This window comes from Chiloscyllium plagiosum, chromosome 32 (genome assembly GCF_004010195.1).
Source record: "Chiloscyllium plagiosum isolate BGI_BamShark_2017 chromosome 32, ASM401019v2, whole genome shotgun sequence".
Taxonomy (NCBI): domain Eukaryota; kingdom Metazoa; phylum Chordata; class Chondrichthyes; order Orectolobiformes; family Hemiscylliidae; genus Chiloscyllium; species Chiloscyllium plagiosum.
In genome coordinates, this window is record NC_057741.1 from 33848690 (window position 1) to 33875633 (window position 26944).

The 26944-nt window shown below is 41.6% G+C and overlaps 1 protein-coding gene across 2 annotated transcripts in view; it reads left to right on the top strand.

Moving 5' to 3' along the window:
• The first annotated feature begins 309 nt into the window (after window positions 1–309).
• The window catches only part of grid2 (glutamate receptor, ionotropic, delta 2), a 979554-nt gene continuing 952919 nt past the window's right edge, over window positions 310–26944 (top strand). For both annotated transcript variants that reach the window (XM_043674401.1, XM_043674402.1), the window contains exon 1: window positions 310–1510. In XM_043674401.1, the coding sequence (XP_043530336.1) occupies window positions 1423–1510 (88 nt within the window). In that variant the 5' untranslated portion in view covers window positions 310–1422. The remainder of the gene's footprint in view (window positions 1511–26944) is intronic.

Here is a 26944-nt window from a genome sequence, read left to right on the forward strand (position 1 = left end):
CCGGGCAGCTGCAGAAAGCGCCCGGGTAGAGGGGCCAGTCGCCCTGAACTCAATGGCTTTACAATATTCCAACCTCAACACGCGGCCTGCTGGAGTGATTCTGTTCTGACTTTGGCGAAATGTAGCTCCTTCCTGCAATTCCTTTCAAAAGCCCCGCCAGAAAGCGCAGCGGGCGGAGGATGGGGCTGTTGGAGGACACAGAGGGACACAGAGGGAGGGTACATACCCCCACCCCCTGCAGTCTGCGTCCTTTGCCTGGGGAGGAGACAGCAGAGTCTGACACACACACACACACACACTGTGGGCGCCTTCAAATGGTTAAAAAGATGCTCAAAACTCCAACCTCTCCTGCCAGCCGCTGTGCCTGATGCCTATGTAGGACAAGGCTGATCCCTGGACCATTTCCAGCGTGGCTTCAGTTCTGGCAAGTCAATTACTCCCCCTCCTCTTCCTCCCCCTCCCCAGGGCAACGTTTCTGCTTCTCATTCTCGACCCGCTTTCTATTTGAATCCGGAGTACGGCAATAGGCTGATGCTTTTTGTCGCTGTCGGACTACTTCATCTCTCTGTTTTTTCTCTCTCTCCCTCCCTCCCTCTCTCTCTCTGTCTCCCCGCTGGGTGTTGTATTCCTAGACAACGTGCTCCTGCTGCCGAGCGCCCTCTCTAGCTCTGACACACAGTCAGGCTGCAGCTCGGCTAAGTACCATCTCGCTCTCGCTCTCTCTCCCATCCTCGCCCTCTGCAGAAAAAGAGAGAGCGAGAGAGGGGCAGACAGAAAAGTTTAGACGCCTGTGTAAATATATATGTTTGCAAGCCGCCCCCGCCTTCGGGAGATCGGGGATCAACTGGATCAGTGGATCCAGCGAGATCTGTTGTGTTTGAACCTGCGCTTTTGGCTGCTTCCGTTGTACCTGGACACCCTAGACTTGTGCTGTTCTCCTTCTCTGGATTCTTCAGCCGGTTCCCTCCTCCTCAGCTGCAGAGGTACCTACAGCCCCTCTCCCTCCCTCCTCTACCGACAGGGACAGTGAAGTTAGAGGGGTCTGCCTACCCTCCGTATGATATACACTCCTGGATTGCGGTAGCGCTCGAGTCGTTTCGATATTTTTCTGTCGGATTACAAGTGGATTCGCTTTATTTCACACCGGCACCTCTAATCCTCTCAATGTTGCAACTGAGATTGTAGAGAGAGAGAGAAAGAGAAAGGGGACGGGAATTTTTCCAGCCCACAGGGGGACTGACAGAGGAGAAGGTGTTTTGGAATCAGTGCGGGGCAGTGAGTGTTATCCCAGCACCGAGATACAGGACGCCCTATCTCTCTCTCTCTCTCTCTCTGTGTTGAGCTGCCAACTCTTGCCTGGCTCCCGGAATTAAAGGCAGTGCCCGCGGGTTGATAGGAGGAAGTCACACCCCGGGGGAGGAAATGGAAGTTTTCCCGGCTGTCTTCCTCATGTGTGCCTTGTGCTGTTCCAGCAGGGACGGAGTGGCCGCTGATTCTATCATTCACATCGGTAAGGTGACGCGCATTCTCTCCTCTCCAATCCCTCTCCCTGTCTCAATCCCCTCTCCCTGTCTCAATCCCCTCTCCCTGTCTCAATCCCCTCTCCCCCCTCTCTCTGTCTGTGTGCTTGGTGCCAGGGATTTCCGGGCAGCAGGCGGTGCGTTTGATTTATTGTCCCCTGTTTTACCGAGAAGCCGATTTGAAAGTTGTACACTCCCCTGCCCACCTCCATACACACACAAAAATAAATCGCTCATTGGAGTGTTGGGAGTTCAGTCCCGAATGTAACCCGTTAGATATGCGGTGGACGGGAAAAAGCGTGGAAGGAGACACGAACACACACACTGTTACAAAGTAACACGCCTATGAGACACAAAGTGACACATACAGAGACAGTGACTCACAGATACAAACAGACAGATGTACACGAGAGACACAGATCACAAACAGAGAAACAGACAAGCTCACACAGACATGCACTCTCTCGTTACCAAGCCTTGTCTGCTTTGACAACGCGTGTTTCACATTGGAATGCGAGGAACAAACTAAAAAAAACCTTGTGATGCCACAGAGCGAGGCTCATTAGCAGTGATCCAAACCACTGAAATACTCCAGAACTTGCAATTTCCTTCTGCTTGTGAAATATAAATCTTAGAGCCGGGAAAGTGGGAAGGGATCGTTGAAGTGTTTTTAAAACAGCAAGCGTCGGTGTCCGAGTAGATTAAATGGCAACAAAAAGAAAGAGAATCATGTACCCGGATTTTCAATAGACAATCTCCCTGCTTTTGCACTGTTTGAGTACGGGAATAATTTAAACTGGCAGTGTTTCTGTGAGGGTGAGTTTTCTCTATATGTGTGCGTGTTTGTATTTTTGTCTGGCTGTGTGTATTTGTATGTGCGTGTGCATTTGTGTTTGTATTTCTGTATGTCAATGTGTTTGTCTGTGTGGCTGTATGTGAATATCTGTGTCTGTTTGGTGTGTTTGTAACGGGATTGATGAGTGATCTGATCACAATCAGATTCCCAGGTTATTTTAATAACGCTCGGTAACAGAACAAGTGTGAACAAACACGTACACACACGCACACAAATAAAACCAGCTTTCCACTCCCTTTCATTTCTTTTCCATTGTTCAGGGGCTTTACTCACAATTTGGTCATTTACTTACAACCCCAATCTTCCCTTTCAGATCATCTCTTGCAGCTTAGAAACCTGACCAATTTCAGTGCACTACTGCAGAGAGGTGTTTGGGAGTATTGAGGTAGTGAACATTCAATGTAAAGATTAGGGAATATATTTAGGACCAGGAGTAAGTCACCTCAGTCTCTGTTTGACCATTCAATAAGATCATGACTGATCTCTGATCTGATAACTTCAGATTCCTGTCAGCAATCCCCCATAACCTTTCACCCATTTGTTCATCAAGGGTCTATTTCTGCCTTTCAAATATGAAAAGACTCTGCTTCTAATACCCTTTGATGAAGTTTCAAAGATTCAGTAACGAAAAAAGCTTCTCATCTGTCTTCACTGGACGATTCTTTATTTTGAACCATTAATTCCTAGTTTTGGATTTTGCCATCAGCTGAAACATTTCCACATGCACCTGTTAAGATCCTTCAGGATCTTTTATGTTTCAAACAAGTCACCTCTTTATCTCCCACCTCCAGTCAGTTCAAATCTATCCGTTCGACCTTTTCTCATTAGATAACCTGTCCATTCCAAATTTAGAAGTCACATCATACCATGTTATAGTCCAAAAACACTCCAAATGCTTGTGTTTTCAAATAAACCTATTGCACTGTAATCTGGTGTCGTGTGACTTCTGACTTAATCCTCCCCAATCGAACATCGGCACCCCCACATGCTGTCAATTCTAGGTATTCGCATGTTGAACTGTCTCTGAATTGCCCCCCGCACAATTACACCCCTCCTCAAATAAAGAGACCAATACCACGCACAGCCCTTCAGACCTGGTCTCACCAGTGCCCTATATAATGGAAGATTGCATGGACTGTCCTAATGTTATCTCTCCTTATCCACACCTAGTTTCAATCTGCTGCTGTATAGCAGTTTACATCCAATGAAAACATACTGCCAAGGATTCAAGTATTTTGTTGCTCTGTGATTACTGTTTGTTTTTAAAAATCAAGCTTTTAGACTTGTAAAAGCAGGTTTTTAAAAAATCTTTGGATCTTCTTTGTTGTATACAACATCAAGAGCCCTTAACACTCCTATCTTATTGGAAAAAAGCTGAAAGGATAGCCATTGATATGAGAGAAAATGTATGATTAACTGTTGTTGCCAGAAGATGTAGCTTTTCTATTATTCTAGAGAAGGACAAAGATATGAACTTAGCAAGTATTAAACTGGACTAAGGCAATTTATTCATTCACTAGATTTGTCAGATCTTGAACATTTTATGTCTGAATGGTTTTACTGAGAAATCTTTGCTAGATATTTTCCAATCAAACTGTTCAAGAGGTGTTATTCCACATCTCTAGAGCAGGCGGGATTTGAACCCAGACCCCTGACTCAGAAATAAGGAGAAAGTTCCACTCCAAGCCATCACCTGACTTGGAAATATATTGTCGTTCCTTCACTGTCGTTGGATCAAATCCTAGAATTCCCTTGCTTAGAAGATTGTGGGTCAACCTACAGCACGTTTCAAGAAGGTAGTTCACACTTTCTAAAGGCAACCAGGGTGGGCAGTAAATGCTGGCCCAGTCAGCAACGTCCATATCCCATGACTGAATTTTAAATATGTGCTAACTCCTATACATAAACTGAATGCCCATGCTTTTGATCATAGTTAATTCAGTCCTCTTTTTGAAAAAAATATCTAATTCTATTCCTTTTAAAAATTCTAATCAACCTGTTCAGACTTGCTATCACACACCTCTGAAGCAGATAGAACTTGAACATGGGCATCCAGGTTCAGAGGTCAGGACATTACTGCCGCATTACAAGGACCAGGCCAATTTAGTGTTTACTTGCTTTGCTTAATTGCTAATGAGGCCATGTTGGAATAGTTCCAAAATTAAGCCTCGAGTTTGAAATTGCAGGGATTCTGTTCCTAAATGATCCACAATAATTTGTTGTTGAGCTTCCGAAGTGATTGTCTTGTTTTATTCATGATACATAAAGCTCTGCTTCAGCCACCTGCCTGTTTTCACAAGCAAACCCCACTGTGTTTTAAACAGTGACAAGTCTGCTTGGTGAAAATGGTGAGCACGGTGCAGAATGTTAACTGTGTCTAATTAAAGAAACGGGTTAATCAATGCAGTGTGTAAATCACTCGGAACCAGCGACTATGAGACTGAGCACCTCATTTTGTCTCAGTGCTGTAAAACCTTGAATTGTGTTCATCTGTATTCACCTGCTTCTGCTTGTGGATAGTATCCATGCAACTCTCCACCCCCAACTACCTTCCCACCACACACTTTCAATAGGGTATGAATTAGCATGTGGGCACTGAACCCCTAAATAACAGTCACATTGCTTTCAGGAATTGAAGATGGCGGGATGGAAGGATAAATATAAAATTACCACTTCTAAACTTAACATTTAAGAGAATTGTCTTTAACCAGTGAGAATTTAGAATCCACTGCTCCAAGGTGTAGTTTAGATGATTAGCTGGGGTGCATTGACGCAGAAGGTAGACAAGTGAGATAGGGTCAGAAGGATACACAAATAAGGTGAGAGGAAATAGAGTTGGCAGAGGCTTTTATGGATCACAAGCACTGGTAGGCTGAATGGCCTGCTTCTGTGTCGTAAGTGCCTTGTAATACCTATCTGCATCCTGTTTATCAATCTCAACTCTCTGCCTTTAATTTATCCATCTCTGTAAATCTCAACCTGGCTTTATTTGTAAGCCATGTTGACCATGAACTATCATAGACCACTATACTCATCAGTTTCACCAACATCCTTTCGGGAACAACATCTGAACTGTGAAATTGACAGGGCTTTCAGCCATGTAATTAACACCAACTTTTAAATTTGATTCATTTGTCTTCTTCAACATTCCTCATTGAAACACAACTGGTTTGCATATGCTAGTCACCTTGATATCAGGATAGATAAATCAGCATAACCAGTAGAATTGATAATCAGAGAAGGCACTCGATTTATAATGAGTTGTATTGTTGATAATTTAGCATCCGTAGAACCTCAGAAACTCTTCCAAACTCATTTTCTCACAATTATGCCATTGGCACTTGGTGTATCAATCAAAATTGATTCAGAAACAAGTTGTTGAAGTTAATTAAATCCTTTTCAATTATTGGATTTTCAATGGGCTGGTGAAATTTGTTTTTTGAGCAGTTACTTTTGACAAATGAATCACTTTAAACTTTGGATTAGCAGTTGGAGATTCACTACTCAATAATCTGACAGCTAAGAAATGATGAATTGACCCATTGTTCCTCGAATGATGTGGATGGATGACTGGGATGTAAACAAAATTTTAAAATCCACTGATTTAATCTTAGTACCAAATCCAAGGTTTGCAAGAACATTTTTTTTTATGTAATTCTTTTGAAAAGTTTTTTTTATTGCAGTTTCAATTGCTAGGCAAGACGTTCACCAAGTCATTTTTTGGCTTACTTTTATCTTACATTGCACAGTGATGTAGACATCATCATATCATTAGATATTGGAACACTTCAAAGGTTTTTGTAAGTGGTTACATCAGACATAGTCAAGAAAGGATAACTACAAATTAAAGAAAAAAGTCACCAGCCACAATTTATTTGAAGGTGCAAAAGAGTTATTGATAGCTTGCAATGGACTTTGGTCAGAACTATAAGAAGTACCTTCTTTCACATAAGAGCTTGAACTGAGGTTGACATAATCTATCCAATTGAACCATTTCGAAGAAGTTCAGGGTCATGTTCCCAATATTGCAAGGATACCTCATCTGGTCATTATTAACTTTCTGTTAGTAGGATCTTGCTACGCACAGTTTGACTATGCATTTCCTTCTTCAGAACGTGGGCTACTTTTCAAATGAACATCATTGGATGTGAAACAGTTTTGAGACACCCGGGTTTATCAAACTCAACTAAAACTGAATATTTCCTCACAGTTCAAAACAGCAATTTTAAATGTGGAGTTTAGATTACATTCAAACAAATTGCTGCTTGTCTCACAGTAACTCAGCCATGTCAATGGTTTCTAGAGAGTTCTAACTGACTGCAATTAAGATAAATTCATTTATTTTTCTGCTGAATGAGATAGCATTGTATTTGATATTTCAATTTCTAACAGTAATTGTTCCTGTTTAATAATTCCTGTGCAAAACTAAGAGGAATCTTTAATAAACTGAGTTCTTTAAATGACACTAGTGTGCAGTTATCCTGAAATACATGCTTTTCTTAATCTGAAACATTTGAGAACAAAATCTGAATTTTTATTGTTGATGGTTTATATCCTGTTTCCCCTGATACATAGGACCATAATGAGCATTTCTACAATGTGTTGTTTTTGCATGGCTATATAATCTGCTACAATTGGCTTGTTGTATATTGAGCAAGACCATCAATTTGCCCAAATTTTGGGATGACAATTTGGATCAGAATAAAAGAAAGCCATTCTTGGGCACAGGCTTGATGTTTATTCAAAGGGACATCATCATTTATATAGATCTGCAGTGAGTTACCTGTCAATACACTCATGTACAATTTAAAGAGACAATAAAATTATCAAACTCTGTCTGGATATGGAAAGGTAGAACTGAAATAATTCCACAGAAACTGGTATCCTGTCACCAAGTCACTCTTTATTTGCACATGACAAGTCCCTGACACAGATCCAGCTCCCTCAGAGCCAGCTCTCAAGAGTGAACAAAACCTCTGACACTCCTGTTTATTTTTTTCTTCCTGGATGCATATGCTATTGGGTGTTCCTCTCCACTGGGCCATCTATGAGCTAATTCTGCCCCAGTGCTGTAAACGGAAGTATTGCATGTCAATATCAAATCTTGGGATCATAGCGTGCCAACACCTTAGAGGTTGATAACTGGTTCTTCACTTCCCTGAAAGCTATGGTTGGGCAATATGACCATTTGCAATGCTGACCCTTTTTAAAGAGGAGTTGCAAAAGTGCCAGGAAGGAGGCCAGGGTTGTGTATGATCTTTCAATAATAATTCACTAGCCCAAGACCAAAGCTCAGTACTGGTATGGGAGCTGGGGCACCTTTGATTGCCTTTACTTTCTCTTCCAATGAGTGTTACCCAGTTTAGTTGACTGTCACCCGAGTAGGTCACTTGGGGTGCCTGGAACACCCATTTGTCCCTTCTAGGGTGAAGACCTGTTTTGGAGAAACATTTAAGGACTATGTCCAAGTTTTCTAAGTGCTCCTGATTGGTCTTCCCTGTTATTAGCATGTCATCTAGATTAAATGGTGACCTGGAGTAGACGAACCAAACTGTCAGGTTTCACAATCGGTACGACCGGTGCTGCCCATTCCGCATATTGGACTGGTTTGATGATTCCTTCACTTTTCAGCACTCTGATTTCTGCTTCTACTTTTGCCCATAAGGCAATGGCCCTGGGCAGGCCTTGCAGTATCATGGAATTATTTCCTGGTCAACATGCAAGATGCCCTTGACTCCTTTGATAGTCCCTATACCTTCCTGAAAATCTTCCAGGTATTGAATTAGGACTTTGTTCAGGCAGCCATTTTTAAATCAGAAATATGAGCCAATTTGGTGAATCTTTCTCAACCAATTTCACCCCATCCATCTTGGGCCTGAGTCTTTTACTACAATTAGCCGGAATTGAACTAGCTGCTTCTCATAAGAGACCGGAACCGAAGTTGTACCCTTGATCTGTAAAGGCTCCCTGTATAGGTTCTCATCTTGCCGAGGTCTTGCACAAATTTAAGGGTTGGAGTACAGAGTGAAATTTGTTAATAGCTGGTTCTGCGATCACTAAAATGGCCGCACCAGTATTGACATCCGTTAGACCAGATGACCATTTAACCAAATGTTTATTTTGATTGGTTCCGATTTGCATGTTGCTAAGCAATTTAACTGTTCCAAATCAGATGTAGGTGGATTTTCCAGGGATACCAGCCTATGAGTTCTCCTACTCAATTTAGGTCAAGTGGGAATCTTTTGCTGCCTCAAGTCTACATACTGGCAGCAACTACAGTGGCTTACCGGCCAGGTTGTGAAGAATCTTTTAACCGTTTGGCCAAGGCTTGGCTTTGTTTTGTGATTTTGCGGAGGGCTGACCCACAATCCCTCTGTTTAGGATATGTCCTGAGTGAGGCTGCAATTACCTGCATTCAAGTGGTGTAACCCAAGCTCAGTTGGACTGGTGAGGGTGCCCACTTCTGTCAGAATACCCTGCAACACATATACTCCACTTGCTGCATTTTCCAATGATAAAGCTGTTTGCAGTGTCTGTTTGAAGTCCAGTTATGTTTCAGCTAGTACAATAGATGCTTTTGCATGATTACATCATTAATTCCACATATCAAACAGTCTCTCAGCATCTCATTAAAAGTTAAACCAAAATCACATGTCTCAGCCATTCGTCTTAAACTGGTCAAAAATCCTGATACAGATTTCCCTCGTTCTCAAGTTGCTGAGTAAAACAAAGTAAATATTAGAAAAGGCTTAGGGTCATAATATTCCTTAACTAAATCTGTCAACTCTTGAAAGGTTTTAGTATCTGACGCCTCAGAGAAAGTTAGGCTCCTAATAACCAAAAAATCTGCAGGTCCACAAGCTGTCAGGAGAATTACTTGTTGTTTTTCATCTGCCCTAATGTCATTTGCCCAGAAAAAAATAATCCCTTTTTTTCCATATACTGGGCCCAGTTTTTTAGGGCAGGATCGAATCACTGAAGCTTCCTAAATTAATAGCATGATATAAGCAATACTCTGAGATGACTGTTACGAGCGAATTTCTTTAAGAGCATGTTTTTTTCTCATTGCCACTGAAATATCTCCACAGTATCCCATCATCAACTCACCCTTGATTTACACATGGATAGTGCTTGACACTGATCACCTCCCTTAGAGTGATTAGGATGTCTGACACTCCTGTTCTTTTATTTCTGATATTTCTTTTTTTTTAATTACCCCAAAACTAGCCTAACTGCGGTAGTGCTTATTCTTTCCCCGGCACCCATGTTGTGTGTGTGCAGGTGTGAGACACAGTGAGAGACACAAGGTGCACGAATCTTTATTCAATTTCCACCACCAGGAAGATAGGAAAACACCCGAGTGGTCAGTGACAAGCAGTGCCCTTCACAAAAGGCAATGCTGTGTGATCAAACAGTGAAGGGGAGGGCAGGGATTAAATCAAAATAGAGTTGGAGGGGGAAATAATGCACTCCACACCCTGTGGCACCCACCTCTCCCTGAACAACTCCAGGGTGTTGGTGGAGACCGCGTGCTCCTTCTCCAAGGACACCCGGGCCCTAACGTAACCGCGGAAGAGGGGCAGGCAGTCGGCCCTAATGACCCCCTCCACGGCCCGCTGCCTTGACCTGTTGATGGCCAGTTTGGCCAGGCCCAGGAGCAGACCCACGAGGAGGTCTTCAGACCTGCCCTCCCTCCTCCGTACCGAGTGCCCGAAGATCAGGAGCGTGGGACTGAAGTGCAACCAAAAGCAGAGGAGGAGGTTTTTAAGAAAATCAAAAAGGGAGTGCAAATGCCCACACCCAATATATACATCGTCCATGGACTCCACAGCGCCACAGAACAAGCAGTTGGGCTGGGAGTCCATGAACCACCGCAATCTGCGGTTGCAGGGGACTGCTGCGTGCAGCACCCTCCACCCCAGATCCCTGAGAGAAAGGGGGAGAACTTCCACGTAGAGAGCCTTCCACTGGGGATCCCCACTGCCCGGTGGCAACTCCTGTCAGCCAGGGATCCCTGATTGGGGCTGTTAATTTGTTCCAATCAGGGGCTCAGTCTATGAGATCCACTTGGCTGACCTTGTTACGATCACTACAAGAATGATCAGTGTTTTTAAAGTTGTGGGAGTGGAGATAGAAATGTAGGTTCATATACTAATGAGACCATCTATCTCTCACAAACCAGTTAGGTCAATGCCATAAGATCATTTTGACCAGTTTAACTTCCCTCCTTAAACAATAGCCAGCTATTTCTGGATCATTCCATTTTAGCTTAACTCCATCATATTCACTGTTGGGAGCGGGAACCAATTTGATATTATTGTCATATTTGAGTAATTGTGAAACTATTTCTGCAAAAATAAGAGTATCACTCAAGTCAGATCCTGATTTTGATCTTTAAGATGACAACACAAAACAAACATTGGGCTGCTTTGTAACTGGTGATATTGGGATGCCACTCTGAAGTTGGCAGAGTCTGGGTCAAAAATTCCAGTGGCCAAGACCTAATCATTGTGAATCTCGCAGTAGCAAGCTAAGACATTTTATCTTCTCCTCACAGAGTGAGGATCATGGAAAGAGAAGGGTCAGATGGGTTGGAAGCAGGACCAGGGAATAAGTTTCAAATTCCTACCATTGCCAAATCCTGCTTCTGATTATCTCCAGGGTTGGACAATTGGAGCCCATTCTTCCCTCAACTTTGGAGGCAGTTTGCCCTAGTTTCCCAGTCAGCAAACTATCCAAAGTTCTCATCCATCAGGAGGGCTGATAGTCAGGAAAGTGACAAGTGAAAGCTCTTAAATAGCCATTAATTTGTCACTTAAGGCCTTAATTGCTATTGAGCCAAGGTTGCCCAGTAGGAGCTCGTGGCATTGTGGTAGTGTCTCTACCTCTGGTTCAAGTCCCATCTGCTCTGGAGGTGTGTAAACACACTTTAAACAGCTTGATTAGAAAATATCTAAGGGAGCCCATGGACCTTCTCACTCAGTATCTAGTTGCTGAGTTGATGAGATGGGAGTGAGATTTTCTCCAGGGCCAAGTTTTCCCATTATATCACATTCTCCCAAACCCTCTTGCTTATACCAAAGAGGAGAAAAAAAATGCACTCTTCGTGTCTAAGTCTGCCATTGTACAGAAGTGAGATGTCACAGAAGAGCCTGGAGTCCTGAGGAAGGTGGTCCCCTTCCCAGAAGGTGACAGGAGGAGGACACTTCACAGGGGCACCCTCTTTATTTGGTATCCTCTCACTCTGCCTCCCTCCTCCCTCTTGCTGCCAATTATGAAGGCTTTGTTGTCCTCAGGACCCACACTTCTCTGCAGGACTATATCATGGAGAGTGCATCAGACCACCACAATGTCTGAGTCCCCTGCAGGAGGGCATTGGAAGGCATCATCTGGGCAATGAAGGCATTGGACATTGTGCCCTCTGAACCTGCAAAGCCCCATCAGTTGTGGCTCTGACATGATGTCCAATCTCAGTACATAGGACATCTTTCATGTGTTAATGCATTGATGTACAACTACTAATGAGAGGCTGCAGGGAACCACAGTGTGAAGTGTACAAACAACTGTGGCCACCTACCTGGACAATCATCGTCTCCTTATCCATCATATCCAGGTGGCTTCCCTGCTACCTGAAGATCCTACAGTCAGGGTAGAAAATCCTTCTCCTTCAGTGCCCCTCGTCTCTCTCCACAGCTCTGCCGATGCCCAACACTCTGTAATTGTTAGGCAGTTGGCTGGTGCTCCTGATTTCCAATTACCTCGAGTTCTCAGGGCGCTGCTACCCATTTTCTGGCTTTTCCTCTGATTGACTGCTCCAGTTTAACTATAAAATGCCTAAGCCCTTTAACCTCTAAAATATTGAAACTTCACTCATTAAATGCTTCTGCCATCTGTGATTTACTGCACCAACAATGTCCTCACTTATCTTGAGCTTCTCTGATACAAACAGTTGCAGAATGCAGGCTACCCTGGGAAAACATCAAAAGGTTGCAGGGTCAGTCATTAAAAAAGAAACGCTTAGTTTTAAATGATCTGTTTAGGAGCTTGACCGAGTTCAGAGGCTTACGCACCTTCCCTCATCATTGAGAAAATGGGGCACGCGAATGTGTTGTGAAAAATTAGGCTGTATGATATCACTGCTGTTTATCAGACCAATCACTTCTATTCTGACATGGAAGCAGCAGAACAGCATGTTGTGTTTTATTGGCATAATTGCTAGGGGCTACACTCCAAAAGCTTGTCATTTCAAATAAACTTGGTGGACTATAACCTGATGTGGTGTGATTTCTGACTTTGTCCACTCCAGACCAACATCGGCACCTCCACATCATACTAGTAACATAGCAGAGGCTCAGTTAATTCATTTGGCTGGATTGCAGTTTGTGATCAGAGTAATAAACCCAACAGCACTTGTTCACAATGGCGACAGTTGCCATGAAAGACTCGCCTTTGCAACATCTCCCTTTGCCTGAGATATGGTGACCTTCAGGTTAAAACTGATACCAGTCTTCTCTCCTTAATGTGTTGTAAAATCATCAAAATAATCTTTTTACACAGCAACTTATGCTTTGCTTACATCCATATTAATCAAACAAAATCACAAATGACAGAAATCTGACATATAACACTGCATTGGTTTTGCTTGTGTTTATGTCAATTAATGCTAAGCAGCGGGGAACCAGTCTAGTTGTGTAATCTTCACGAGTAGTGAGCTTGAGGATTCTAACCTATTCCTCTGTATGCTCAAGACGATGAAGTTGTGCCTCAGTGACTTGCCACTGACCAGCCATGTGGAGGACCACCAATGACCATGAAACACAATTCAACAACCAATGTCCTAAAGTAAAGAGTACAGCTATTGAAGGAGCTCCAAGGACAGGTCCCCGAGAGGCAGGTTTGAAGGAACGCCTTAAAGCAGCCAGATCGACAGAGAAACTTTGGAAAGGAATTCCGAGGCTTGGAACTGGGGCAGCTCAAGGCACAATTATAAATATGACAAAATGAGCAAAGAAAGCACAAAACAGTAGAGCTGGAGAAACATTGATTTCTTGGAAGGCTGTGGGGGTGAAAGATGTTGCAGAGATGAGGAGAAGCAAGGGCAGGGATGAGTTGGGGCAAAAAGATAAGACTTCTTCTACCATCAAACCTTCAACATCTGAGAAAAGTAAGCTCGCATGATTTATCTGGGTGAGAGTCAGTGACATGACAAACGTATAGTTTTAGTTTGGTCCTTTTGCCTCATCTGAAAGATGTTGCCACTTGTTGAGGTGAGAGGATGGTGTTCAAAAATGTTGGCAATATATTCCACAATTAAGCTAAAAAAAATAATACTGTAACATTATTCAGGGTCTTGCTTATGCGGCTTGAAGGATAATTTCACAGTTGCTGATTGTGGTTGATGTGCACTATCAGGTGTTGTTGCTAAAAGCAGATTAGACACTGAGAGGAACATTTTCCACTTGGCGCAGCACCACAAATGATGTTTGTATCAGAGTTAATGCATCATAAAATATTCCAACGGTTAATGCATATGCTTTTACAATGACTAGTGCTGAAATAACATAATATCACACTCATCCCATACAACCGAAAGCGTAGTGCATGTGACGGCTGTGCAGATAATTATCCCTCTTTTCCCTCCTTCAAAAGATGTTGACAATTGTGAAGATGCAGATCAACAGGCAATCAGCAGCTCTGAAGTACTTTAGCCAGGGAACTGTCCTCAAATTGTGAGCAAGAATGCAAGTATTAGCAATACATCTGAGATGATTGGCATTATACTGGCATCTAGAGTTTAATCAAAAGATACCCTCACTCATGCACTTTACATTTAGACTCTGGTCAGGAGGAGGCATTTGAGGGTGATTTGTATGTTCCCCTAGCTTTGAGAACACGAGAGGAATTTGGAATGTTTTAAGCCCCTACATGCGAGCTGTTGTGGTCCAGTGCATAGAGCCCTATCTCTGAGCTAAAACGTCTGGGTTTGAATTGCACCTCAGAACTCAAAAGTTAAGGAAGTGGACATAGTCAACATAGTCAAATAGGTTGAGTATCAAATAGCAAATTCTTTCAGCACATGGCAAGCGGTAAGACTAAGAGAGATTCCTACTCAACCATGTGATGGAAAGAACTTGTATCCTCGAAAATCACTATCCATAATTCCAGATTACAACATTTATATGTGTAAAAGTGCATGAAGCTATGGAAACTCAGACTCCCTGAGTGAAATTTAACACACCACTAACCTCTTTAATGGGATCAGAAAACTCCTCTACTTCTGTCTTATGGTCTTATGTTCAAGGCTGAGATAGACAGATCTGTAATCAGTAAGAAAATCCACTCTTACGGAGAAAAGGCAGGAAAATGGAGGTGAGGATTATCAGACCACCATGATCTCAATGAATGGCAGAGCAGACTCGATGGGCTATATGGCCTCCTTCTGCTCCTCCATCTTACCTAGGACTCAAAGACCATAAGTGATTGCACCTGTTAACTATATGGTTCACTGCCAATAATCATTATAGGAGATTCATAATTTTAAAACTTTCAACTTAGGTCTAAGTAAACATCATGCCTTGATATTTATTCATTTATCTGAACAGAGCAGTGTCATCTATAAGTAATTGCTGATTTACTGAAAGTGTAACTTTGGCAATGCTCACATTTTAGTAGAAATGCCTTCAATACATTCACACAATGGATATAAATCTGATTTGGATATGCCCCTTTACACCCAGACTTGAGTATTCTAATGCACTCCGTGTAATCACCCACATTCTATGCCATCTAAAACTCTGCTGCACATGTCCTTAACTGCACCAAGTCCCTCTCAACCATCACCACCTTGATTTAATATGCTTCAATTTTAAAAGTCTGTAAATCTTTTCACTGCAAGTCTGTTTCTTTCTTACCTCCTTTTAAGATATTTTAAAGATAAAATGTACATACTAAATAAAGCTTTTGGCTGTTTGCCCTGATATCTCCTTATGTGATTAGATATCAGAGTTATATAAAGTTTTGTAAAGCTCTTGTTAGATGTGGTAAAAACAATGACTGCAGATGCTGGAAACCAGATTCTGGATTAGAGTGATGCTGGAAAAGCACAGCAGTTCAGGCAGCATCCGAGGAGCAGTAAAATCAACATTTCAGGCAAAAGCCCTTCATCAGGAATACAGGCAGAGTGCCTGAAGGGTGGAGAGATAAAATTGTTAGTTGTGTAATATCTGTTAGGATGTCATATAATATTGAAGGTGTCTGTAAATATAAGTTGTTGTTTTTTAAACACACCAAGAGTCTGTAACAAAGAAAAAAAATTATGAAAATCATCAAAAAATAAACAGGTGCTCTGGTGTCTGCCTTATCATGTCTCTAAAAGCATATGTCTTTGCCTGCATATATATGAATATGAGTTTGGACATCGCAATCATAAAGACTGTACTTATTAGAGTCTAGCACCACACAGTATGGAAACAACTTGGTCCAACTTGTCTGTAATGACCAGACATCCCAATCTGACCTCATCCCATCCGCAGCATCTGGCCTATATACCTCTAAACCCTTTCTATTTTTTTTTTTTTTTTCCTGTTTATAATTTTATTAAACAAGTTACAAAACAATTTACAAAAAACATTGACAGCTGTACACGAAAGACAGCAGTTTTACAAGGGAGGGGAGCAGCAAAGCTAGGCCCCGAACCCTACCGTTCAACCATTTTACAGGGAGGAGGACAAACCTCAAATCCCAGTTCCACGTGTGACAAGACAATGACAATGACATTTATACATTAGACGATACCGTTACATACAAAAGTGCAGACAATACAGACCCAGCAAGCCCCCGCCCCTCCCACCTTCCGACCGCTCTAAGGCAGCCCGCCCCTACCCACCTTCCGGTTCTCGGTCCACCCCATGCCCCTTCCAGTTCTCGGTCCGCCCTGACACACCTTTCGACCACCTCTAGGACAGCCCGCCCTGGTACCCGCCCAGGGTGACAGCAGTCAGGACGGCCTACCCACCTCTAAACCCTTTCTATTCATCTCCCCATCCAATTACCTTTTAAATGTTGTAATTGTATCAATCTCCACCACATTCTGGCAGCTCGTTCCATACATGCACTACCCTCTGTGTGAAAACATTGCCCCTCAGGTCCCTTTTAAATCTCTTCCCTCTCATCTTGGACTCCCTCACCCTTGGAAAAAGACCTTGGCTATTCACTCTATGCCTGTCATGATTTTATAAACCTCTATAAGTTCATCCCTCAGCCTCTAATACTCCAGGGAAAAGAGTCCTAGCCTACTCAGCCTCTCCCTATGGCTCAAATATTCCAGGTCTAGCAAGATCCTTGTAAATTTTTTCTGAACCCTCTCAAGTTTATCTACATCTAGTTGTTCATTTCTAATTTACTGATCAGCAATTCAATTAGCCACATCTGGCTCCTCAATTAGCCACACATGGCTAATGGTAAATGTGTTGGAATAGAAGAAACAAATGCACAGACTGAAAGTGGCAGCTCTCTCTCTTGGGTACATAGGACTAGTGATGTTCCTGCTCCCTAGTGCAACTACAGTACATTGTCAAAGAGCTGGAAAATCATTTCTATTCTTGCAAAGAGCTGCACTGTATTTTGATACTTATTGGTAAACACTATTCTCTCCCCTACCTTTCATCTTTTGGGTCACACTAATGAGCTGAGGCTCTTCTGCCATTATTTAACCCATGTTAACTACTTTAAGTTGGCTAATGCTCAGTTGCAATAGCAGGCAGAAGAGGGCAATATGAATGTTTTAAATATTCATCAGTTGGTGTCAACTGCGGTCATTTCTGGACTTGTTTATGTTTCTGTTGACTGGTGGAGAATTTGAGTTTGTCGTAGAACTATTTGTCACTGTCAGTGGGAAGTGTTTTTTGCTTCTGGGACTTAACTGTCCTTTGCATCTTGACGCTGTTTGATGCCCTGCAGGTCTCACTGTGTGCCTGGCTTGTGCTCTATAGCTCCATTATATAACTTCCTGAGGAATCGTAGTTCATAAATTAAACAGATACTCGTGGCTTTCTTTGACAGCCAAGATTTTGTGAAACGTTATGAAACCCTGTTAGATAACCCACAAGACAAACATGGTGATATTGTTCCAATTTGAATGAAAAGCCATTGATACCACTCTGGTGGGAAAAATGCAGCATTCCTCGCTGGCTTTGTTTGAAATATGACAAGCTAGTTTTTTTTGTTTAAAAAATGAACGCAATTAAAGCACTGGGGAGAATGTTGAGATTGAGATTTGTTTTTGGTCTTGGATGATGTGAGAAACCCTGGTGGAGCAGTCAGTCAGAATACATAATGCTGGCCTTCATTGTCTTTCTTTTGGAAGCTCATTGCCAAATTGTGGAGATTTCCAGGTCAAACGTGAACTGCAGTGCTCCTTGTGAGCTGCATGCCAACGTAGGTTTGATGGGAACAATGTTGCTGTAACAAAGAATCTCTTTTAAAACTGCAGAGGATTCCAAACAAAAATATAATGACTCGGCAGGCTCCACTTATAAAATGTTACGTTTTTTCAGTAATTGTTATGACTAATCTGCTCAAGCGACAAATGGGTGGTCTTTGGGGAAGAAACTAAATGTCGTTGTGAGTTCATACGCTGTGCTTTTCAACTTAAGGAACTAAGGTTAGTTCCACTACGGACCAAACAAATACCATACTCTTCACTCAGATAGCTCTGTGAGACTTAATTAAAGTGGTATTTGCCAACGTTGATCTGTTTCCTAAATGAGGTTCAAGCTAAATTGCACAGACATATCCCCTCTGAAATAGTCCACAGGTCCAATCTGTTCAATGGCAATTAAGAATGGAAAACAAATGCCAGCTTCATCAGTGGTATCCGCATCCCACATCAGAGGGGAGGCACAGTGGCTCAGGGACCTGGGTTTGATTCCTGCCTCACAGTGCCAGGGACCTGGGTTTGATTCCACTCTCAGGCAACTGTCTGTGTGATGTTGGTACATTTTCCCGTGTCTGTGTGCGCTCCTGCCAGGTGGCGGTTTCGTCTCAGAGTCCAAAGATGTGTGGGTTAGGTGGATTGGCTATGGGAAGTTCAGGGTTATAGAGTAGGGGAGTGATTGAGGGTGGGATGCTCATCAGTGGGTTGGTGTGGACCCAACGGGCCAAATGGCCTGTTTCCACTCTATAGAGATTCTATGACTTTCGAAAGAGAAGATATGCATCAATTTTACTGAATGGTAATGTAAATGTGATGGAAGAAAAAAGATACTTTTCACAAGTTTAAGATCATGGAATTATCAAAAGATATTTTCAAAATTAATATTCAGAAATCAAACTCTTATCTTTCCTGATCTCCACATGATAATCAACCAGATTAGAATTATGTAACACCTTTCTTTTCTTGCGGCCATATTAAATTTTAAAATAGGTTCTTTTTTCACCACTGACCTTGATTGCTTGGTTGGAGCCGGTACCTATCCCAATGATACATAGGGTGCAGATAAGCTATTCAGAAACCTTTTCCAAAGCAGCACACCCTTGCAGACAAATAAATAGAACAGGATAATAATTGAAAGTTTCAGCATCTTAAACATACATTTCTTCTTTGTCTACTCGAAAGAATTTCAACTTAACTAGCTTCAAAGGAATTCATGCTTTTCTGTCTCAAAGGGAGAAATCAAGAGATAGATTCACAAATGCACCATGTGTCAGTTCTAGTAGTAGACTTCAGCTTCAGACAGTCTGAGCCATGTTTAAGTTGGTGACACTCTCTCCTTCGAGTCGGAGGATTGAGGCCCCAATTTAGGACCTCAGCACAAAGCTGAATGAATCTATAGTCTTGCCTCCCCATATTTATGGCACTTCCTCCAGGCTGGACATACTTCCAGGACTCATTATTCCTCCAATTCTAGCTGAAATAACTGCGCAGAAGCTGGTATTCCGTCACCCAGTCACCCTTTATTTACATGTGCACAGTACATGGGCTCTGACCAGCCAACTCCACGCCAGTTCCTAGATTGAGTAGATTCTGAATCTCCTGTTTATATCTGTCAGCCAGAGCTCTCTGTTTGCCCAGGTTAACAGTCCCAATCAAGGATCTCATAGTCAATGAGATCCACTGGGCCCTGGTTCCTATCACAACACTGGCCTTCCTAAAAATATGTTCATAAGATGTGGGCATCACTGGCTAGTCTAACATTTATTGCTTATCCCTAATTAAGAATCAACCATGTTACTGTGACTCCAGAGCATCAAGGCCAGACTTGATAAGAATGGCAAATTTCCTTCATGTTCTTAAAGAACATTACTGAACCAGATGGATTTCTATGACATGTTTGTCATCAGGCCAAATTTCAGCATCTGCTTTGGTGAGGTCCAAACCTATGTCTCCAGAATATTGGATTGCAGGTCCAGTGACATTGCCACTACACCATACTACTGTGCAGTTTGTGCATCTCTGGCCTCCTTCATTCTATAGACAGTCCATTAAACTGTCTCGTTCCTGGGCTATAGAAATCTCTTCCTAAATTTCTCCACCTCTCCAACTCTCTCTTCATTTTTAAGCCATTCCTTAAAACCCACATCTTTGACCAAATGTTTGGTCGCTGACCCTATCTTATGTAGTTTGAAGAGTGGTTTGTTTCATAGAAGCCACATGCTTCAACAGGCGCTACTTAAAGGCATATTTTGGTATTTCAGCTTTTTCCAATTGATGGGGGTCACAGTGTGTCAATGTGTAAATTTAAAACATACAATTTATTTTCAGTTGGATTACATTGATATTACACAACTTAAATGAACAGCAATTATGTATCAAACATGTTTATTGGGCAAAAGTGACAACTGAAATGAAATTGGATCAAATTATTAATGACTGATTTATTTAGCAATGCAATTTACAAAGAGCATTTGTATAGAAATTACTTGTTGAATTAGTACGATTGTAACTCTAAACACATTAATCATTTCTGTTGGCTGTCATGGTTCTGATGACATCTCCATGTCCGTATTTTCCAAAATTCAATAATTGGCAGTGTTTGAGAAACAAAGCAGTATAATTCTGTGGCTGAAATATTGTGATCCACTCTTGTCAATACTTCAATACTGATTTTTACTGAAGGGAAATTGGCTTACATTTACATAATAGTGTTTTTTGTCAAAAAAAAGGTTGAAGTTTGTGTCTGGGAATTCATCAACCATAAAGTCATTGACACTTTCTGACAGACTTCATTTGCAGGAGAGCAAAGGCTTGCAAGTAAATATATTTACCACCCCAATGCTATGCAGCAGTGTTGTGTGCGGAGTGCCTGGAAGCTAAAAAATGTCAACATATATCAAGAAAAGACCTTCATATATTTGTATTGGAGAATAAAATATAATTCTGTAGTTCCCTCCATGTGCTGATGTTTACGCCGAAGTCTGGTAATGACCATGTAAGTAATTTGATTTGAACATTTGTTAAAGCTTACTCAATGTAACTGGAATGAGCACAATAAACAAAACAAAAATAATTTGCATTTATTTAGCTCCTGTCACATCCTCAGTATGCCCAAAAAGTGTTTTATAGTCAATGAACTGAGGACTTCAATCCCAGAAGAAAAAAAAAGTAAAAATCAATTGATATTTGGAAATGAGTGTACTGGTCGTACTGGTCCTGAAATATACAAGATGCATGGGAGCAGTATGTGTCATTCCTGAGTTTTACAGCTTTTTTTCTGAGAAGTAGGAAAAACAGCACCTTATTTGTCTCCAACAACGTCTCACAAACAGCATGAAGATATTGACCACATAATCTGTTTTTCTGAAGATGATTGAGGAATAAACATTGACTGGGCTACATTCTAAAGTGTAAAATGGCAATTCAAATTTAGACTCAAGTTACACTTCATGATCAGCAACAGGAAAGCTAGTGAACTAATTTAGAAATGGTTATGTATGATGGAGAAAATTTTCAATGTGTTTTTTTGCAGCACTTTGATGACTGAGTTAAGTGGGGGAATATTGATAGTTGAAAGATTTGATTGCAAAATCATGTTTTTTTCTCTGTGTCCTGACTGCGTGGTTTAACACAAATCATTACATTTATTTATCTTCTATGATATAAAGTTATCACATAGTCAGGTTTATTCCTGAAAGTTCCATTACATAATATTCCACCTCGAGCAATCCCATTTACATTTGTTCATTCTTTAATCATGGGAAGTGTTGTGATTGGAAAAATGAATGTACGCTTTAGAATTCAATTAAATCAATCTTTACAATTTTTGCAACAATTGCACTAAACTACCTGAAAGCAAATCTTTGAGTCTCTTTGTTTTTTTTAATCTTTCTTGGGTTTCTTACAGCAGTGGTAAAGGTAAAGTCACTATTGTCCCACTCACTCGATCGAGAGAGACAACTGATGGTAGTTTAACCTAAAGATCCACTTGTTAAAGATTGCCATTGTTGAATTGGATTAAAATTAGATAAAACAGTCTGGTCCTGTGAGAGCAAAAACAATCAGCAATACTCAAAAAAAACAACACAGCCTGTCAGTCTTTATTGATGATAGTAATGCACGCAGTTCGGCTAAAACTTGTAAGAGAGAGGGATAATAATCATTCCCAATTTCTCTTCCCAAGTTTTCACGCATACAGAGAGAAAGGCAGGATGTTTTATAATTAAAACATATCAGTAGCTGTCAGAAATTATCACTTGATGTTCGTCATTCATTAGGCCAGTACATTGACTTTTGATCTGTGTTATCCTATTTACTTTTCAAAACATTGTGTTACACATGTCATTCCCTAACCTTGTTTTTGCATATGAATGTCTTTGTTTTGGGCTGTAGTTAGTTTTTCAAAACCTGCCGATCAAATTTTAATCAAATTCTGATGAGGGTTGCCAAGGTTAGAGAATTTATGTAATTTCAGCCTGTGTCATGTCTGCTCAGGTTAGCAATGCTTCTGATCTTTGTTATATTCTTTAACTTATATTGTGTTATAACTCAGAGTTGGCCAATTTCCCATCAGGCAGCTTAACTGTTTCACACTATTCCACACCATGTTGTAAATAAATCCCCCATCCCAACTCTCTGTCTTCTATTAGTTAGCTAATCTTCTATCCAAGCTAATCTATTATTCACAACACCATGGGCTCTTATCTGAGCAAGTAGTGTTATATGCATTAACTTATCAAATGCCTATTCAAAATCCAAATATATGACAGCTACTGGTTTCCCCTTATCTATCCTGTTGTTACTTCCTCAAATAATTCTAATACAATTGTTCGGCGTGATTTACCCTTTATGAAGCCGTGTAAACTCTACTTATTTATGAATGTTCTGCTGTTACATTATTATGGTACTCAACTGTTCTGTGTTTGATTGTGTGAGTCTGGTTCATATTGCTGTTTGATTAGGCCTGAGTGTGGACTCAGGGGAAAGTAAACAATCTTCAGAAAGAGCTGGAAATGAAAACTAAAACCTAGAAAAGACATTTCTATGAATGTTGAGTTTCTTCAATTCTGGTTAGTTGTACAGTTCTGACTTCTGTCACTGTACGATTGGCAGCCATGACTTCAGCTGTCTGGGTTCTGATCTCTACAGTTCTCCCTCTTAACCTTTTTGTTTTGCAGACCTGTCTCATAATTTACCCCTGTGCTTTTGGTCATCTGTTCTAATTTGTGCTTCGGTACCAAATTCTGACTGATAATATTTGTGTGAAATGATTTTGAATACTTTGACTATTTTAAAAGCACTGTACAAAAGACTTTTGTTTGTGTTGTCATTGGAAGTGAAATGCCTCTACTTTGAAAAACTCAGTAATTTGATGTTTTCTCAAACAGTGATGCATTGAACATAAAACAGTAATGGACTCTACTTGTTGGCTTATAGACTCTGCCAGCAAAGTGACACTAATAGACAATTTGAAATGTGTGACATGTGTGAATCCATCCAATTGTCTTTAATTCCCCAATATAAACTAACTATATTGCTTTATTATTATCATTTTAAAATGGTTCTTTGGTGTTATCTTTGGTAGTCATTTCTGAATTTGCATTTTTGATGTAGGCAATCACTGGATGTAAATGAAGTCATTAAATTTGTTTCATTTCTGATAATTATTCACAAGATTTTTTTTTCTTTCTGTGATTTTTAAATAATATATTTATGGGATGTGGTCAAGACTGCTTGGCCAGAGGTCAGTTAAATGTTGACCACATTGCTGTGGGTCTGGAGACATGTGTGCCAGACCAGATAAGGATGACAGTTTCTTTCCCTGAAGGACATTAATGAACTACATTGGTTTTTCCAACAATTGGCAGCAGCTTCATGGACATCATTAGACTTACAATGCCAGATTCTCAATTTGTTCAGATTCCACCATTTTCTATGGTGTCCCTGAATATTCCCTGCTTTTTTGTAGTCTAATGATAATACCACGAGGTCATCAGCTAATGTTAAGGTCTTTCTATAATGATTATGCAAACTTGCCTTTCACTACTCTGAAATGACAAGCCAAAGTGTTGCAAACAGGACTCATAGGAAAAGATGCTAATGAGTCACAGTTTATATTTTAGAATCTAATATGCAAAGCAATTGTTAACTTATAAGTTCCACAGTGTTAAAGTTAGCTTAGCAAAGTGTATTAATATGCTTCCAGCAATGAGTGATGTCCTCCGGGTAGAGTTTGATTCTTCTTTGAAGGAGTCGAGAATCAGATACACTGATAAGAGCTAATTCAACCTTCAACCACACTGTTCAACAAAAGTCTATTTATTTCTTTAGTATCTCTGTAATGGCTCTGTGGATTTGTCTGATGTACAGTTTTGTTACCACAATGACGCAGGGTTTCAAAGTTAATCTGTACTGTTAGCCTACTTCATCGAGTTGACAGTAGATGCTGCACATCACCCCACACTGCACTGACTGAGTATGTGACACAATTATACAAGGGTTCCCTTCCCTAATTACTTACTCTGGCCAAAGTCCAGAACTGCTACAATACAGAAAAATGTGTGGGCCTGTTTGTTAACATCAAACTCCCACATACTGCTGTGGAATAATGGCCAAATAAATCTCCTTCAGTGATCGTACAAATTATTTAATATTAATCAGCATTAAGACATTTTGCTTAACTCTGATCAACAACCTTAGAGTTAAAATGTACTATGGGGAAGAAAGGCAGGTGAATTTATATTGTTGTACTTCAGAACATCCCAAAATGATTTATAACCAATAAAGAGTTTTTGAAGTGACACATCTGGAAGGAAACATGACAGCTCATTTTTTGCGTGGAAGATTTCAAAAGATGTGCTGGATCCATGACCATGACGATTTTGCGATGTTGATTCAGAGGTGAATACTGGTGAAGGGACAAAGCAACTCCTAGGCTCTTCATAAAGAAATGCACTAAATGTTCACCGCTGCCTGAGCAGCAAAAATGGGCAGTTTAGTGCCTCACCTGAAAGACAGTATCTCCAACAATCTCAAAGTGCATAGGCACCAGCCAAAACAAAGTGCTTTTCACCTGGAGTGGGTCTTGAGCCCTTGACTTACTGGCTCAAAGGCTAGAGTTTCATGATTGAGTCAGGGCTGACACATTTATGTCTTTTTCATATCTATTCACTGGACTTAGATTTTAGATTTAGGTTTATTTGGTATTGTCATTTGTACCTAAGTGCAGTGAAAAATGGATAATGTTGCCATGTTTTGGCACCATCTTCAGTCACAGAAAAAAAATCCTGAATAATATTAAGTTTATATTACTAAACTGCAGCAGCTTTAGAAGGTTATCTTTCCCTCTCCGTAGACTTCACCCTCTCTGTTCCTCCAGTTGCTGCTGTATGACATTGTCCCAAGGACTCTGGAGACGAAATATTTATCTTCTGCTGCCACCAGGTCCATCTCTTCTGAGTCCACCACCTCAAAGCTGGAAATGGTCACACTGCGTGAGTCCCACACCTCCTCCAGCCTTGACATTGACTGACGGGGTCCTGGCTTTGAATGGTCTGATAGGGTTCTGGCTCCGAGTGAGCTGATATGGTCTTGGCTCCGAGGGGACTGATAGGGTGCTGGCTCTGAGGGGACTGATAGGGTCCTGGCTCGGAGTGAACTGACAGGGTCATGGCCCTAGGTAGACTGATGAGGTCCTAGCTCTGAGTGGACTAATAGAGTCCTAGCTCTGAGTAGACTGATGGAGTGCTGTGCTGAAAATGTGTTGCTGGAAAAGCGCAACAGGTCAGGCAGCATCCAAGGAGCAGGAGAATCGCGCTTCGGGCATGAGCCCTTCTTCAGGAATGGTTCTCCTGAAGAAGGGTTCATGCCCGAAGCGTCGATTCTCCTGCTCCTTGGATGCTGCCTGACCTGCTTCCAGCAACACATTTTCAGCTCTGATCTCCAGCATCTGCAGTCCTCACTTTCTCCTCCCTGATGGAGTGCTGGCTCTAGGTAGACTGATGAGGTGCTGGCTCTGCGTAGACTGATGGGGTGCTGGCTCTAGGTAGACTGATGGGGTGCTGACTCAGAATGGACTGAAGGGGCCCTGGCTTCAAGGGGACTGACAGGGTCCTGGCCTGTCTACTGATGCCGCCACCTGGAATGGAGCAGGGATGGAGATCCATGGGATCTCAACCTCCTGCAGGAGGACATGAGGAGGAGGCACCAGAGCAACCAATACAAAAAAGTAACCTTACTGAGCGGTAAGGACAATTATGAAGCCATGTGGATGTGCCAGAAACTGCTGCAAGAGCCGTGAGCAGCTGAGTCCCGTGCTTGGGAACTGAACGTTACTGACCCCGCTGCTGTCATTTTGGAATATGGGTGTCACTGGCAAGGTTAGCATTGCTTCACCATAAGACTCCAGGAAATAGGGACAGGAGGAGGCCAGTTAGCTTCTTGAGCTTGTTTCACCATTCAGTAGGATCATGGCTGATCTCACATTCGTCATATCCACTTTTCTACCCTTTCCCCGTAATCCTTGATTTCTTTGACTGATCAAAAATGTATCAGACTTACATACACACAAGGACTGTGTGGAGTTTGCACATTCTCCCCATGTCTGCGTGGGTTTCCTCCGGGTGCTCCGGTTTCCACCCCCAATCCAAAGATGTGCAGGTTCGGGTGAATTGGCCATGCTAAATTGCCCACAGTGTTAGGTGCTTTAGTCAGAGGTAAATATATGGTAGGGGAATGGGTTTGGGTGGGTTTCTCTTCAGAGGGGCGGTGTGGACTTGTTGGGCCGAAGGGCCTGTTTCCACACTGTAGAGAATCTAATCTAAAAAAAAGACTCTGTCCTACAGAACACTGTAGTAAGGAATTACAAAAACTCACAGCCCTCTAAGTGGAGAAATTCCTCATCATCACAGTCTTAAATTGGTGCTCCTTTATTCTGAGACTGTGCCCTTGGTCCCAGACTCTCTCTTAAAGGAAAGTTGATTGGATCTCAGTCTAAGATGAAATTGGAACATAAGACATGGTGGAAAGAGTTGGAGTTTGTGATACTGAGCATTTGATTCGAAGCAAGCTGAGCTGAGGAATCTTCACCCTGTGAGCAGTTCTTTGAATTGGCTGTCCATTGCTGGTGTCTGCTAC